Source organism: Pan troglodytes, chromosome 1, assembly GCF_028858775.2.
Source record: "Pan troglodytes isolate AG18354 chromosome 1, NHGRI_mPanTro3-v2.0_pri, whole genome shotgun sequence".
In the NCBI taxonomy this organism is placed as follows: Eukaryota; Metazoa; Chordata; class Mammalia; order Primates; family Hominidae; genus Pan; species Pan troglodytes.
The window spans coordinates 123,628,519-123,646,148 of NC_072398.2; the positions used below are offsets into that span (position 1 = coordinate 123,628,519).

General features: G+C 39.2%; 1 protein-coding gene across 6 annotated transcripts in view; it reads left to right on the top strand.

Annotated features, from left to right (window-relative positions):
* VAV3 (vav guanine nucleotide exchange factor 3) overlaps nt 1-17,630 on the top strand; it is a 401,666-nt gene that overhangs the window by 263,168 nt on the left and 120,868 nt on the right. For all 6 annotated transcript variants that reach the window (XM_016923622.3, XM_016923599.4, XM_016923612.4 and 3 more), the window contains 2 exons: nt 1,987-2,088; nt 2,398-2,498. In XM_016923622.3, coding sequence (XP_016779111.2) covers nt 1,987-2,088; nt 2,398-2,498 — 203 coding nt within the window. The remainder of the gene's footprint in view (nt 1-1,986; nt 2,089-2,397; nt 2,499-17,630) is intronic.

Consider the following 17,630-nt stretch of genomic DNA (forward strand, 5'->3'; position numbering starts at 1 on the left):
CTTTGTGATTCCCCCTTTCAGTTGTTTATTTTCTGAAAGTTCAGCTTATTCTTAGTTCATGAAAGTTTTAAATACCAGTGGTCCAAACACAACTCCGGTATGTTCGTGTGTGTGCCTGTGGATGTTCCACCTGTGTCCGAGGCAGACTTTTGAAATTAATTAACTTCTTACCTGTTTGGAACTTATTTACATGAGTTTCTGCCTGAAGGAGATGTACTCCTGTTTGAAAACTCCAGGTTGATGAATTTTTCGGGTTGCCAGGACTCAAACTTATTTGACAAATCATCTATGACCCTATCACCTTGATGCTCAGAAATAAATGAACCAACAGCCCTTCCTGACTAAGGAAACAGGTTTTGATGGAGTTTTCAATGCATGGCTTTATGGACTCAAGAATCAAATGTTTTCTGAACAATGTGAAGAAAGTTTTGTTTCTAGATCCTTATATGTTCCTGTGTCTCCTTTTCTGTAGAAAAACTCTGCAATTTTTAATCAGTAACACAAAAATGCCTCCATGGAAATGTCCATAATTCTCAGCATGCAGTGGAACATTTTCTGAAAAAGTGAGGTCACCAGAAGCACAGAGCAGAGAAATCCCAGATGGCACTAATATTTGATTTCATTTTTAGCACGCTCATATTCAGCAGATGGATTGGAAGGCTGACCTCTCTGACACTTCTGCATCACTGCCTGCTACTCCAATTGCCTTTGCGAATGTTTTTTCATAAGGCATCTCCTGGTACCTCAGAGATTGATGCCTGGTCGCCTGCCTGTGTTATGCTTCATTTCACCAGGATTCTGTGTGGTTGAGAGTTGCTGTATTCTATAAAAGGGGAAATCCTGGCTCATCAGTATCTCAAGCTTTTCCTACAATCTCTCAAATTGCGTGTAACGTCTTGGAGCATATCATTTTAGCTTTCTAGGTGTACCTCTGATTTGTATCCATCTTTAACTTATCCTAGTCTAATTTTCTGCCTTCTTTTGCCATCAAAAATAATAGCAAAAACCTCAATTACTTTTGCAGCAACCTAAATAGCTAAGCCAAGAATAATGTAAAAAAAAAGTTAAATGTTTTCAAAATACCTACTAAGTACAAAAATCCGATTATTTTAATATGAACATTGCTGAATCTCCTCCTTGAGCTATAGTTTCAGTGGCCAAAAGCAAAGACCTGAGTTAGAGTTCCCAATCATGCTGTTTTCTTTAAGGGTAAGCTTTACTTTAGAGTAAGTGTCAGTTTTCTTATTTGTAAACTAGTGATATTATTCGTGCCAGGCAGGTAGGATTGATGTGAAGATTAAATGAAGAAATGAATGTCATATGGTTGTCACAGTCTCTGGCACAGAGTAAATATATAAAGAATATTAGTTTGTGGTGTGCAAAATAAGTTTTGTGTGTATAATATAAATAAAATATAAAATAAATGGTAAAATTATTTTGTTTCATTATTACTTAGATTGTGAGTAAAGTGAAATGTTAAGAATTTTTTAATGATCCCACTAATGCTTTATTTTAAAACTTTCTATAAAATTACTGTATTCCTTGTTATGGACCGTTATGTTGTCCACACATCTATTTAGAGATGACCCTCTTCTCCCTCCTACCCTCACCTGCTAGTTTATACTTCAGTGGCGTGGCTACAGACAAGGAACTATCAGATAAGATGAGTATCCAGTGGGGTTTTTTTTTTTTTCCAGGCAGGTCGACCTATGTGGCCATTTGTTAAAGTTCTCTGAGAATGCTCAATTCTGAGGAGGATTAGGTTGCTGTGTCCTTCCAGGTTGCTTGTTCCCACACAGCCAGATTCTGGTACATATTTGAATGCATAGCATACTTTTGGCTTAGAAAACATTGCACATTTAGTAGTCATTTTGCTTGAATCAGATCTCTACCTGATGTCATTTTGATGAATTTAGGGTTTAGATGACTAAATTGCAGCTTTGTTGTGAAACTTTCTATAGAAAGTTATTTTTTTCCTTTTTTTAGGTCTAACATAAGGCCAGACTATGCAGACTCCAATTTCCACGACTTCAAGATGCATACCTTCACTCGAGTCACATCCTGCAAAGTCTGCCAGATGCTCCTGAGGTAAGCCTGCTCAGTCCTGGTTTTCAGTTTAAAGGAACTGATATAATTGCTAAGTGTTTCAGACTTTTCTAACCTTCTAGCCAATAGGTTCTAAAGTGGGGAATTTGCCTTAGCAGTCTGGATCCCACAAACCTTTGCCAGGCTTTCTGCCTGGACAGTCCTTTCAGAAGCTCTGGCAAGCTCCTCTCCCTCTACTGAGGGGGTACCTTGAAGAGCACTGTTGATACTTTTTTTCTTCTTCTTGCAGTAATTTCATATGGGCAGAATTTTGCACCGTTTAATATACCACTTTCTTATTTCACCTTTCAGGGGAACATTTTATCAAGGCTATTTATGTTTTAAGTGTGGAGCGAGAGCACACAAAGAATGTTTGGGAAGAGTAGACAATTGTGGCAGAGTTAATTCTGGTGGTAAGTCATGTTTATTGTTGCAATTCTGTTTTTAATGAGGACATAAAATTTGCTAAACATAATTAAGGCCTAATTTACTCTGAATATGTGTTTATTGTAACATATCTGCTTTTGAAACTATTATTTATAAGCACAATTAGAAAAATGCTTAAAATTTACGTGACTTTTCTGCATAACTTTGTTTTAAATTATTTGAAATTTGTGTGACTTTTATACATATCTTGGAGACAGAGGTCTTCAAGAGGGAGTTGGATGGTTTCATGTCACTCATTTCTTTAAAAGCCCTAAATAAATGACTAAAACCATACAAACATAGCCAAAAAAATAGAGGAACAAAAACAACAGAAAGAATATATTCTTCTATCTTTAGTTCTTAAATTTCCTTTTTATTCTTTTAAATATTTAGCTCAGGAATGCTAATGGCTCCAGAAGTAAACATCACACAGACTAATTCATGAATTAATAAATTGAATACATTGTCATTTTGCAGCACTTAACAAAGAGCATATATCTTTTGGGTTTTATGTAAATATTTTCCCCTTGGTTTTTAAAAATAATGCTGCATGATTGTTACATGAGCTAGTTTCTAAGACGGCTGGCAGTTATGCATTCAGTAGCCTATTGCCTCTTTCTGCTCCTCTTGGGCTCTCTTCCTTGTCTTTATTTTCTGGCTTCTTTATTCTTCCCTTTCTTCTTTTTTCTCTTTGTCCTTTTCCCCCGAGTTTCTCTGTGTTTTTATCAATAAGACCTTTCAAAATCAGTAAAACTTTTGAACACAAGAAAGGATCTTTAACAGCTTGAGTTCAAAAGGTAGCTATGTCAACCTTTGATTTTCCCAAAGGAAAAGGTGGACATTGAATTATTTTGGATAATGTGAAAAAGAGTGAAACAGAGAATAGCTCATTTCGGAGCTGAGTTCAGAAAATAGGCAATTGTAGAAAAAGTGAATCCTATTAGAAGACTGAGATCGTAGCACATTCCTCTCAGACATTTTAAAAGGACCCTGTGTGCCATTCTCTGTGCTAGGCATGAGCAGCTATAAAGTGACAGATCTTGGCATGAGTTGAGCACCTACACTGTGCCTGTCCTGCCTGGGTGCTCTACTGGGCATCTTCTTGGATGAGCTCATTCCGTCTTCAGAATGGCCCTGCACATTTACTGATGGGGGTCGGATTGCTTATGCAGTTTACTTAAGGGCTGTTAAATAAACTTACCTCTTACTTCTGTCGGAAAGTCAGAAACAGTTTACAGAGTTGTAAAATATAATAGAAATAAAAATTATTGTTGTTATTCTTTAATTGCCACCCCAATAGAATTTATCACTTGAATTTTTGTTGTTCCATCTTTATATGCCCCATTCTTTAATCTCTTTGGAGACAGTTAACATTTTATTTGCTCATAGTAGGCTAATGTTTATATAAATTCCAAGGCCCTGTCTTGATGAGACGATATCTGTGAAGAATGTAAAATGATCCCATAGTTGGCATGGTTCTAAAGGAAATAGTATAGGAGAGTAGTTTAGAGTCAAGCAGAGATGGTTGAAATGCTAGCTTTGCGCCATTTGTTAGCTATGTGAGCTTGGGGAATTTACTTAAATATTCTGAGCTTTTGTTTATTCATTTTGTAAATTAGACGATTATTATGAGGATCCAGTGAGATAATGTTGATTCTTACCACAGTACCTGAGCAAAGTGAGAACTTACTATTTTAATCTAAGGTGATATAGTGAAAAATCAGGTTTTTTTTTTTTTTTGAAAGACGTGGGCTTATTTAGTATTTTTATTGTTTTCATGATCTGGAGTACACGTGGATGGGAACGTTAAGGAGCACCAAACTTTAAAATAATACGCAAGTATGGCATTAAAAGGACATAAAATTTTTTAACTTTTACATTATAAAAGTCAATAGGAAATCATTGAAAATTCCTAGTCTAGTCAAATAGAAGAGTCATATATTCTCAGTGTCTGTTCCTAGGTAATTATTTCAATGTACTCTGTCCTTACATAAGTCATTTTGTCTATGGCAGTAAAATCTACAAGCTCTGGAGTCTTGGTCTGTTTGAATCCTAGCTTCACAATTTACTCCTTGGGTGATTTTGAACTCCATTTACTTACCCTTTGTAAGTATTAGTTTCTTCCCTTATGCTATGGTTTGGCCCTGTGTGCCCACCCAAATCTCATCCTGAATTGTAATCCCCACGTGTCAAGGGAGGGGCCAGGCAGGAGGGGATTGGATCATGGGATTTCCTCCACGCTGTTCTCATGATAGTGAGTGAGTTCTCATGAGAACTGATGGTTTCATAAGGCAGTATTTCTTGCTCTTGCTCTCTCTCTCACTTGTCACCATGTAAGATGTACCTGCTTCACCTTCTGCCATGATTGTAAGTTTCCTGAGGCCTCCCCTGCCATGTGGAACTGTGAGCAAATTAAACCTCTTTTCTTTATAAATTCCCCAGTCTCAGGTATTACATTATAGCAGTGGGAGGACGGACTAATACAGTAAATTGGTACCCGGAGTGGGGGGCACTGCTATAAAGATACTTGAAAATGTGGAAGCGACTTTGGAACTGGGTAATGGATAGAGGTTGGAACAGTTTGGAGGGCTCAGAAGAAGACAGGAAGATGTGGGAAAGTTTGGAACTTCCTAGAGACTTGTTGAATGGTTTTGACCAAAGTGCTGATAATGGTGTGGACAATGAAGTTCGGGCTGAGGTGGTCTCAAATGGAGATGAGGAACTTGTTGGGAATTGGAGTAAAGGTCACTCTTGCTGTGTTTTAGTAAAGAGACTGGTGGCATTGTGCCCCGCCCTAGAGATCTGTGGAACTTTGAACTTGAGAGAGATGATTTGAAATTGGAACTTATGTTTAAAAGAGAAGTGGAGCATAAAAGTTTGGAAAATTTGCAGCCTGATGATGCGATAGAAAAGAAAAACCCATTTTCTGGGGAGAATTTCAAGCTTGCTGCAGAAGTTTGCAGAAGTAATGAGGAGCTAAATGTTAATTGCCAAGACAAAATGTCTCCAGGGTATGTCAGAGGTCTTCATGGCAGCCCCTTCCATCATGGTCCTAGAGTCCTAGGAGAGAGAAATGGTTCTGTGGACTGGATCAAGGGCCCCACTGCTGTGTGCAGCTTAAGGATTTGGTGCCCTGTGTTCCCAGCTGCTCCAGCCATGGCGAAAAGGGGCCAACGTACAGCTCAGGCCGTTGCTTCAGAGGGTGCAAGCCCCAGGCCTTTGCTTCAGAGGGTGCAAGCCCCAGGCCTTTGCAGCTTCCATGTGGTGTTGGACCTGTGGATGCACAAAAGTCAAGAGTTGAGGTTTAGGTATCCATCTAACAAAGATCTAATAACCAGAGTCTACAAGGCACTTAAACAAATTTACAAGAAAGAAACAAACAACCCCATTAAAAAGCAGGCAAAGGACATGAACAGACACTTCTCAAAAGAAGACATTTATGCAGCTAACACATATATGAAAAAAAAAAGCTCAACATGACTGATCATTAGAGAAATGCAAATCAAAACCTCAATAGGATACCATCTCACGCTATTCAGAATGGCAATTATTAAAAAGTCAAGAAACAATAGATGCTGGTGAGGCGGTGGAGAAATAGGAATGCTTTTATACTGTTGGTGGGAATGTAAATTAGTTCATCCATTGTGGAAGACAGTGTGGCAATCCCTCAAAGACCTAGAACCAGAAATACCAATTGATTCAGCAATCCCATTACTAGGCATATACCCAGAGGAATAGAAATTATTCTACTATAAAGATACATGCATGCGTATGTTCACTGCAGCACTATTCACAATGGCAAAGGCACGGAATCAGCCCAAATGCCCATCAGTGATAGACTGGATAAAGAAAATGTGGTACATATATCATAGAATACCATGCCGACATAAAGAGGAATGAGATCACGTCCTTTACAGGGACATGGACGGAGCTGGAAGCCATTATCCTCAGCAAACTAATGCAGGAACAGAAAACCAAACACCACATGTTCTCACTCATAAGTGGGAGCTGAACAATGAGAACACATGGACACAGGGAGGGGAACAACACACACTGGGGTCTGTAAGCAGGGTGGGGGAAAGGAGAGCATCAGGAAAAATAGCTAATGCATGCTGCACTTAATTCTTAGGTGATGCGTTGATAGGTGCAGCAAACCACCATGGCACACGTTTACCTATGTAACAAACCTGCACATCCTGCACATGTACCCTGGAACTTAAAATAAAATGAAATAAATAAAATAAAACTTTAAAAAATGCTTATTACTCATGGCCACTTGTCTTCAGGCCATAAGGAAGTTGAAAGTTGACTGCATAGACCATGAAACAATGTTCAATCACTTTGGCTTTTGTAAGCTTACCTTTTTAAGAATACTTACTGACAAAATTTGATTTAAAAATAAGGATTCTTATCTCTAGAGTCTTCCTAGCTATTTAACTCAGCTTTGGCATGCTGCCTTGCCAACAACTCACTTGCACTTATAATTTAATTGTAGTGACATAGACAGCAGATTTTCAAAGAACTGAAGGTGGATTTTCAAATTCCTCAGCCTCATAACCTTTGGTGTGTGATCATCCTGGCCCACCTTCACCAAGAATCCTATCAAGTCAGTTTAGCCAGAATCCCCCTTATATGTGATGTTTCCTCTCAGTAATTTTTCCATCCATTGACCTCACCCTCCTCCTTGGCTATAAATCTCCACTTGTCCATGCTGTATTTGAAATTGAACCCGGATTTCTTTCTCCTTTGCAATTGTTCCTGAATAAAATCTGTTATCACAACTTAAAAAAAAAAAAAAGAGAAAGAATCGAGCTTTGGGAAGCTCTGCTTAGATTTCAGAGGATATATGGAAATGTCTGGATGCCCAGGCAGCGGTCTGCTGCAGGGTCAGGGCCCTCATGGAGAACCTCTGCTAGGGCAGTACAGAAGGGAAATGTGGGGTTGGAGCTCCCACACAGAGTCCCCACTGCCACTGCCTAGTGGAGCTGTGAGAAGAGGGCCACGGTCCTCCAGATTCCACAATGGTAGGTCCACCCACAGTTTGCACTGTGCCTGGAAAACCCGCAGACACTCATTGCCAGCCTGGGAGAGCAGCCAGGAGGGGGGCTGTACCCTGCAATGCCATAGGGGCAGAGCTGCCCAAGACCCTGGGTGCCTACCTCTTGCATCGGTGTGACCTGGATATGAGACATAGAGTCAGACAGAGGTAACTGCCCTGCTGGATTTCAAACTTGCATGGGGCCTGTAGGCCCTTTGTTTTGATCAGTTTCTCCCATTTGGAACAGGTGTATTTACACAATGTCTGTACCCCTATTGTATCTTGGGAGGAACTAACTTATTTTTTATTTTACTGGCTCATAGTTGGAAGGGACTTGCCTTGTCTCAGATGAGACTTTGAACTGTGGACTTTTGAGTTAATGCTGAAATTAGTTAAGACTTTGGGGGACTGTTGGGTAGGCATGATTGTGTTTTGAATATGAGGATGTGAGTTTTGGGAGGGGCCAGGGGCAGAATGATATGGTTTGGCTCTGTGTCTGCACCCAAATCTCATCTCGAATTGTAATCCCCATAATCCCCACATTTCAAGGGAGGGAGGCGATTGGATCATGGGGGCATTTTCCCCATGCTGTTCTCATGATAGTGAATGAGTTCTCAGGAGATCTGATGGTTTTATAAGGCAGTTTTCCCTGCTCTGGCTTGCTCTCTTGCCTGCCTCCATGTAAGACTTGCCTCTTTTGCCTTCTGCCATAATTGTAAGTTTCCTGAGGCCTCCCCAGCCGTGTTAAACTGGGAGTCAATTAAACCTTTTTTCTTTATGAATAACCCAGTCTCAGGTATTTCTTTCTGGCAGTGTGAGAATGGACTAACACCTTGTAAAATAGGGCCAATAATAGCACTTAGATTTTAAAATCTTTTTAAGCAAATACCCCTATTTAGTGCCAGGTACTGTTCTCAGTACAGCTGCTCCTCCATTAATGATGGGGTTATGTCCTCATTAAGCCATTGTAAGTGGAAACTATCGTAAGTCAAAACTGCATTCAATGCACCTAACCTATTGTACATTATAGCTTTGCTTATCATACTTTAAACATGCTCACAGTACTTGAAATACAGTTGGGCAAAAATCATCTGGCAACACAGTACACTGTATTGTTTGCTTCCCCTTGTGATTTTGTGGCTGACTGGTAGCTGTGGCTAGCTGCTGCTGCCCAGCATCATGAGAGAGTCTCATTGGGCATGTTGCTAGCCCGGGAAAATATCAAAATTCAAATATTAAAGTCTGGTTTCTACTGAATGCATGTGACTTTCATACCGTTGTAAAGTGGAAAAATCATAAATGAACCATCCAAAATTGGGAACCATTTGTACTTTACCATTGTTAACTCATTTACTCCTATATAAATTCTGTGAAGTTGGTATTATTGATATCTTACAGATGAGAAACCAAAGCACAGAGAAATACGCAATCTGTCTAAGTTTCTTGTTCAATACAACCAAGATTCAAATCCAGGCAGGCCAGCCCCTAAGTTTGTTCTTACCACTGGGCTCTGCTACCAGTTACATGAATGAGCTGTGTTGATGATATGTCAGATGTGTCAAAAGCCCAGTACTGAATCCTAGTAAGTAATCATGTGCTTGCCTTTCTCAGTGAAAGGGAGTAATTTTCTAATGGTTTTTTAGGCAGAACACTTTAATTAAATTAGTAACTACCCAGTGTTTTTAGGTTTGAATGTTCTGTAGTGCTGCGAGAAGATATGCATCCCTGGGGACCATACCTACCTTCTTCCCATGGAAACTCTCAAGACCGGATGGACTTAAGACACATTCAGTTCTAGGGCCTCTTATTTTAAGATGAAGAAACAAGGTCATAAATATATGAAAATAAGATAACTAAGAATAATACTGTTAGTGCCCTGCAGATTGTAGATAATGCTTACTAAGATATCCTCAATTAAAAAGTAGCATCATTCTCTAAACTTTGTTATGTAATTCATTACAAAGCAGGAAAATGTTTTTTTAAAACCTCTGGCTAAATTTGCTTTTTGGAGTTTGTAACATATTCTCTTGCTCTTTTGATTCTTTTCCCTGTTTTGCATATTTCCATTGACCTCCATTCCCCTTCTGTTTTATACATGGGTGCCCTTTCTCTCCCTCTCTCCTTCTTTTAAGTTCTTTCCTGCTCAAGATTTTGAGAGACCAGTAACACCGAATGCTCATAGTTCATTAGCGGTATGAAATGGTAAGGACCTGCCTAGGAGGCTTCCTTTTTTCACTATCAGATCGGGGTTTGCTGGGTAGCCCTTATAAGGGGCAATGTCTTCAGGGGGAAGAAGAATCTCTGTATCACTCCATCAGTAGCCTGTACCTTCTGAAAGCTGGAAGCCATGGCATCTTCTCACACTCATTCCTTCTTACCCTGGTATAGGTGGTAACTGTGGGTAGAGTGTGAGTTTGAGCTTGGTAGGTCTGATGTGAGTGTGGTAAAGTAGGTACTATTTTGAAGTCTTGGGCAAGCTAGACTTTATGAGCTGCTTCTCAGCTTCTCAAGCTCAACATTGACTTAAGTCTTATGTGATCCTTTGGGCATCCAGGAATAATTGCTTGCTGCAGTTCAGTAATATAGTTTTTCATGACTGGCCTAGGATTTGGAGGAAATGCTGGTGTAGGGGAGGGCAGGAAAAGGGATAAGATATATCCAGGGGATGGAGACTTAGTTTACTTGAATAGGGCTTTTGCATGGAGAAGAGTGTGATATGATTTCAGCAGAACTTGACTTTGAGGGAAATCATTTCAACAGCCAAATTGAAAGCAAGGGAGTACTACTGACTTAAGACAAACTCAAATGTTTACATAGATCAGACCCCCCCATAATATTAAATCATAGGTGGTTTGAAATTCACCCATACTTTACAGAGCTTTATAGCAATAATGTTTAACATAGTCTAACTATACTCTCAAGCAACAAAAAGAGATCCTGATTGGATCGGTGTGGATCAGGAGTCCACTTGTGATCCAGAAAGCTATGACTAGTAGGAGTTGTTATAAACATTGGATAGTTGGCGTGAAAGGCAATTCCAAAAGGGGGAGTAGGCAGAGGTTGGTTAATGGATACAGAAGTACACCCAGATGGGAAGAATAAATTATAATGTCCTATAGCACTATAGGCTGACTATAATTAACAATAATTTATTGTATATTTTCAAATAGCTGGAAGAGCAGATTTTGAATATTCCCAACACAAAGAAATGATAAATGTTTGAGGTGATAGATATGCTAATTATCTTGATTTGGTTGTAACACTTTGTATACATATATCGAAATATCACACTGTACCCCATAAATATGTGTAATACTGTTGGTTCCCTGCAGATTGTAGATAATGCTTGCTTATACAGATACCATTGATTAAAAAGTAGCATCATTCTCTAAACTTTGTTGTGTACTTGATTACAAAGCAGGACAAAACATTTTAAAACCTCTGGCTTTGAATGTGTCAATTAAAGATAATAAAATAAAAAATTTAAGAGGGGGAGCATGCTATCTTTATTCAACATCAGACTTGTTTATAGAAAGGGATAGTCAAATGGAGAAGAGGTACTAGTTGTACAAAATGACAGGGTAACCCAGGGGCTCAGTGAGAGGTAGATAATCTTTTACTCTACCTTTTAATGGACAGATCCATGGCACATCACATTTAGGCCTTACCTTACTTGACCTTTCTCTTTCATTTAACACTGCTAATCATCCTCCTTGATGCTATCCTTCACAACCCATCATGCGCCCATGCCATCTTTTGGAAATCTGATTGACTTTCCTGGCTTAGCTACAACCCACACCCCAGGTAGATAAAGGTCCATCTGTGCATAAGACTTCTCTCCTGAAGTATGAATTTTAAATTACCATCTTCTCCTTACATATCCCCTCCCATGCGTCTTGCATTGACCTCAAATGTCTCATAACTAAAATCAACCTCATTAGTCATTACCGCAAACTTCCCTCTCCTATGCTTTGTCTTAGTTAAAGGCCCACCATCCAAACACTCACATAGACCTGGGTGTCAGCGTCTTCCTCATCTTGATTCATTCCTGTTCTTCTTAGCTCTCCTCCTAAGTCTCTCTAGGATGCATTGATAATGGTGTTGATATACACAGAAAATCTCATTGTCTCTTGCTTGAACAACTCAAAAGTTTCCTAATTCCCTGCTCTTAATCTTATTCTTATATAATTTATAAAATTATCTTCCGTTAGAATTAAGTCTGATGGTTTCATTCTTTCACATACTGTACTTTACATTTCTTACAGAATAATGTCCAAACTTTCCAATATGGCCTACAAAGCTCAAGTAATTTGTACAGCTCATTTTTTACCACTTCCTCCTATCCCCCAACCTATAACACAACTCTCTTTAACTACTCACAGTTCTCCAACCAGTTTTTTTATGTCTATGTATCTACATGTATTTTGTTTTTCTATTTTACTGTCTTTCCTTCTCTTTTCTGTTTAGTAAACTTAATGTTCATTTTCAAAAAGTCAATGCAGATGTTGCCCCCACTTTGATAACCTTTTGACACTCCTAATGCCTGGGCTTTATTAGTCTGTCAGTCCTCTGTGCTCCCCTGACATCATATGTTTACTTTTATCACATTTATTATAATTGACTCTATGTTCATCTCTTCAATTAGACTGCAGCCCTCTCAATGATAGGAGCCATACCTAATTGGTGTTTTGACCTCAAGGAAGTAGTGAGGAATGGAGTGAGTGAATGGATCAACAAATGGACAGACAAATGAGTACCACTGTAGTGTAGCAGGGCTTCTGGGCCCTGAAGATCACTATAATCTTAGAATCAGAAACAGGAGAGTGCAGGGGATTGTACAGTTTTGGTTCCACCTTCGTAGAGACTAGAGCTTGACTAGATTGTGGAAAAGTGGAATAAAAACCTTACCTGAGTCCCTGGCTGGTACTTTATGAATGAAAGGTAGAAAATTAGGTAGACCTTTTAGATTCCTTTCTAGTATTTTTGCAAGGAAAGGCTCATGGCCTAAGCATCGATTGTTAGGCCTTTGAGAGGAGACACCTGGGTTAGATTAATAAGTAGCAAGAAAATGAAGCAATTCACAGAATGCCTGATGACAAAAATGCCTCCCTTTCTGAAAAAATCTACTCCCTGATCCAGTCGATCCAACTGTTAGAGTTCTCACTTGGCTCTTACTATTTCCTCTCCCTGAAACATGCTCCCTTTTCTCCGAACAGTTCCAAGGACCACCCTTTCATTACTTTCTGTCCAAACTCTTTGCCAATCATTAACCGTACCTTGACCATCCAATGGTAGCCTGAATTAAATTGTTCTCTAATTATTTCTATGTAGGCTTTATGCATTTGCCAAGGTTAGGCTGTTCTGTGGTAACTAACAAACCCCCAGGTCCCATTGGCTTTAAGATATAAAAGTTTATTTCTCACACATGCACTGTTTACTGTGAGTTCAGTGGCCCTGCAGAGTAGCTCCCTTCTAATCAGGGAACCCAGATCAGTTTGATCTTGTGACTTTGCCAGCTTGACACATGGGTTCTAGGGTTGCTGACTTACAGACCCATGGCCTGGAAGTAAGCAGTGCCATTTTTTATCAAGTCCATTGGCTGAAACTAGTCACATGGCTTCAACCTAACTGCAAGGGAAGCTGGGCAATGTAATGAAACACATGGACTATTTGGTGTCTGTCTCTACCCCTGTTAGATTATATGCTCCTTTGCTGTTCGGAATATGTTTCTCATCTTTTGTGTCCACCCCTTAGTACCAAGTTCAGAGGAGTGGCACTTAATATCACGTTGTTGTTGCTTTTTCCCGTAATAGGACTATTTCAACCAGAATATAATTTTTAATGATGTTATAGGATGTGGCTAAATATTATTAAGCATTTGAAGTATCTCTTAACACTTCTTTTTGTTCAAGATAGCCCTTTTTGGATGTTGTCTTCCTTGGGTTGGAAAACCTTCTATATTTCATGCTCTATATCCCTTATATTAATCTAGTCTTCATTCACCCTGGAAATGATAATTACTTGACAAAAATGCAGTGCATTTCTGAATGAAGCACCTCATTTGTATTAATATGTGATTATGACAGATTATTAACTCAAGTACATTTGAAGTATGAAAAAAAGATGTGTTAAGTTAATTTTGTTAATAAGACAAACTATGCAACTTGGAAACAAATTTGAATGTTGGATGATTAGTTTATGTCTTAACATTTGAGGATGTGCATGGATATAAAGGACAGGCAGTTCCACTCTCCTTTTCCCTGAACTTGAGTTGACTTCTTCACATTCACTATGGCAACCTCAATGATCAACACATACAGGAGCTCTGAAGTGCATGCCAAAACTTTCCAACGTTAATAATGAACAGGTATGAACTCCACTATGCAAGCTTCTCTGAACAAGTCACTGCAAAGCTAATGTAATTTTAGGGTGTCGTTTCCTTCTCACAGTACACCACCGCGAAGGTCTAATCCCAGACAGCAATCTTTATGGACATTTGCTTTTCCCCCCACTACACTACATGACTAAGCCCCTTTGGTCTCCACTTCTTACTCTGACATTGACCAGTATAGCTTGCTTTGCATCCTCTCAGTTTAAACAAAGTAACATTGGAAGGGAAATACTGTTGGAGCAAACGACTTTGGTATAATGCATCTTTTCCTTTAGTGAGAATGCAAGCCTCAGCTGCCCTAATATTTAACTGAAGCAGATCCCCATTTGCTTATCTGTTTAATTGCACATTTATCTAGGCCAGCTGCTGCTCCTGCTGCTGCTATAGCCACTCCTAATTGGAAGGACGTTGCTGTGGTATCCTAGTGCTTTAAAACTGAGAGACTGCTACGTAGAACCTGCACCCACATTGGTATCTGAACCGGGCTCCTTTATAAATCATATTTTATATTTTAACATAAAAGATAAGCTTTCAGGATACAATTTTATTTCAGCCTTCTACTGCTAGGCATTTTATCACAGTACTTTTACGTGAGCTGAAGATTGACCATTGATTTCATAACCAAAAATGACTTTAGTTCTGCATAATATTACTTAAAACTCATAAAGACAATTTTATACTTGAGTAGTTATTATTCCTTCCATCTATTTGGGTCAGTTTAATGGTACATTAATAATTATTAATGTGAATTGGAATCTATTATATGGTTGTATTCCTATTAGAGCCCCTGAAAAGACTTGAAATCAAAGCCTCTTTCTAAGTATTATTTATAGTTTATGGTTTGCTTTATTTTCTTTTTAAAACATTGCTGTATATCTGAGTAGTGAACATAACATTTGTGAAAGTGAACTTTCTCCAAAATTTGATCAGTCCAACCATTTTTTAGTTGTAATGTCTCACAGAAATAGCACTTTAGTCATGATGATAGGGTACCTTCAAAAACTGTACTGGTAATTACTTTTCTGTGGCCCCTGTTGAGATAGGCAGTTTTACTGGACATTGATGTGTTTAGTCTGAATAGAACTTCAGATAAGAGACAAAGCAAATTGTGCAATAATGTATGAATTGAGAGCCACTTGTATTGAAAAACAAATAAAATAGGACTGAATTTTATATTTAAACAAGTGAAAATTATTTAAATTTTCACTTGAAATTTAAAGCTTCCATGAAAATTGTTTCTCTTGCACCAATAATGCACACTGAACTCTGTGCTGGCATTAAAGATGGAGTTCTGCAAAGGCTCCAAGCACCTCAGCAACACCACTTCTCAGAATTATATTAAGCCAGTTGGGACATGATGAAAGAATGCAAGGTATAAACCCCTTGAGGGCCCATGAGTCACCATCTAGAAAGGTTCTTGAAAGGGGAAGAATGTTTTATAGTTTGATCAATAGGAATCTGAGAAGTAGGCTGCAGGGTAAATATAAGTTGAGGATTAAAAACTTTTGGAAACTTGAAGAATTGAATTACAATCCTAAGAAAGTTCCCAGGAGAAAAAGAGAGATACAGAAAGAGAGACTTTTTCATCCCATCTCAACCAGCAGCCAACCTTTCTTCTAGGTCAGAGTACAGCCAAAATAGATTTGATGATAATCAGCCCTAATTATCTCAGCTCTATTGCAGAACTAAGGCATGAACAGAGTTTTCTAGAGATCCAAGTGCCCACCATAGTAGTTTCAGGTGGATACCAAAAGGAAGTAAAAATGGGGTTGCAGGCTTCAAAACTTAGAGCAACTTTTCCATAGAATACTCCATACAAAAAGGTTTCTTATTCCATTTTTTCAGCCAGAATGAAACTTTACTTTGAAAAATATATGTATTTTCAGTGTTGCAGTTGGGTTTTCCTTTCTCTCCTTACTATTATTTTAGTGTCAGTGAACAGGCTATTGCATTAGTGTGGGTATGACAGTTTAGATTGTGTTTATAAAGGAGGCAGTCTGTTTAATGGTATAGTCACTGTCACAAGCACAAAAGCATAAATACAGGAGCCTGGCTAAGAATTTCTGAACTCAGCAGATTCTAAGAGTTACTGATACTCCTTTGGCTTTTGCCTTATTCTTAGAAAATTTACAGAATCCTACCATGAAACATGATTAAATAAAAACAGACTTCCAGGAGCTGCTATTTATGTGGCACACTCAGCATGATCAGATCAGAGTGCAAACAGCTCTATGCCGTATCCATGAATGCAGCAGGCCTCTCCTTGGCAGAGGGTGAATGTGGTGGCCATGAGGACAGGAAGGGATGGCAAGGAGAAAGGCAAAGGGGAAGCCCTACTAAAGGACTCATGCCCTTGGAGTTGCATCCAGCACAAAGCCCCTTTTCAATTTTTCCTATCTGGGTTACACAGAGAAGGCTTTGCGTAGAGCATTTCTTAAAGCACCCAATCAGAAATGTGAGGAAAGTTGCTTCTCTTGATGAGACACCAGAGGAAGAAAGCAAGAGACAATGACAAGGGAGGAAATAAAGGAGGGATAGCTAAGTAAGGTAGACAGCTAAGTCTAGTTTGTTCCCAGTGTTGTACCAGTCTCATCAGTGCCGTGTCTGGGTCTCACAGCCTCTGGTGTTCTATGATGGATCCTCTCTTCTGCCAAGAGCTGGCCACCTGGCAGCCAAACCCTGCACAAGATATGAAGAGCCTGTAAATGCAGGACTTCTGTTCCTGGATCTGCTCCTCTGATGAAGAGGTGCAAGTGTCTCCGTAGCTACTTGACCACCATAAATACCATTGTTTCCTCTTCCTGGGGGTCACCCAGAGAACCCTCATGGAACATGGTGTGACAACTACTGACACATGGGGTTATCATAGGTTTTATGCCATGAACAATACATTTAAAGTATGTTGTAAAAGACTTAGTTTGCAAGGACCTAAAAACACTTCCATGGGAAGAATCAGAAAAAAATAATTATTTTTGAATTGAAATTCAGATGCACACTCATTTATGAACACTGAACCCAAAAGAGCTGAGGTTTCCCCAATTTTGGAGCTCGTGTAGAAAGCTTTCCTCAATCTCCTTGGATGGAAAACTTAAACTGCTCCCACTGTTTAGCGCTTCCTGCAGTTTATGACTCTCAGTTCAGACTCTAACTCACCAGTAGGGGAATAGGGATATTCTGGTGTATATGGGTCTTTCTGGGCAAACCAGTGAAGCAAGTCTCACAGCTGTTCTGTCAAGAACCCAAATTCCCCTAACCTGGGTTCTAAGCCTGGGCCAGCCAAATGGCACTTTTATAGAACCTCTTCCCAAACCAGCGCTCTTGGGCGATCTTTCTTCTGAAACGTTATGTGTTTCCAATAGGGAGGAAAAGAAGAAATGAAGTAACTTTTTGTCCAGGAATACTCCTTTGTAAAGGTTGATTTCAGGGCTAGCAAAGATGCCTTCATAGAAGGCAGTTATTTGTGAAAGCCAAGGTGATGGGGTTTGAAATTGACAAAGGGATGAGGACTTAGCTTTTCTTCTGAAGGTGACTTTCTGCCCATGGATCTTCCATTTCCATTAATCAGAAGTATTCCTTAAAAAAAGAAAAAAAAGAAAAGAAAAGCTAGAGAGAAAAGAAAAAACAAACCAACCTCCTGTTCCATGCCCCAGGCAATCTTCTTGTGTAAAGCAATCTGTGGCAGCTAGTCAG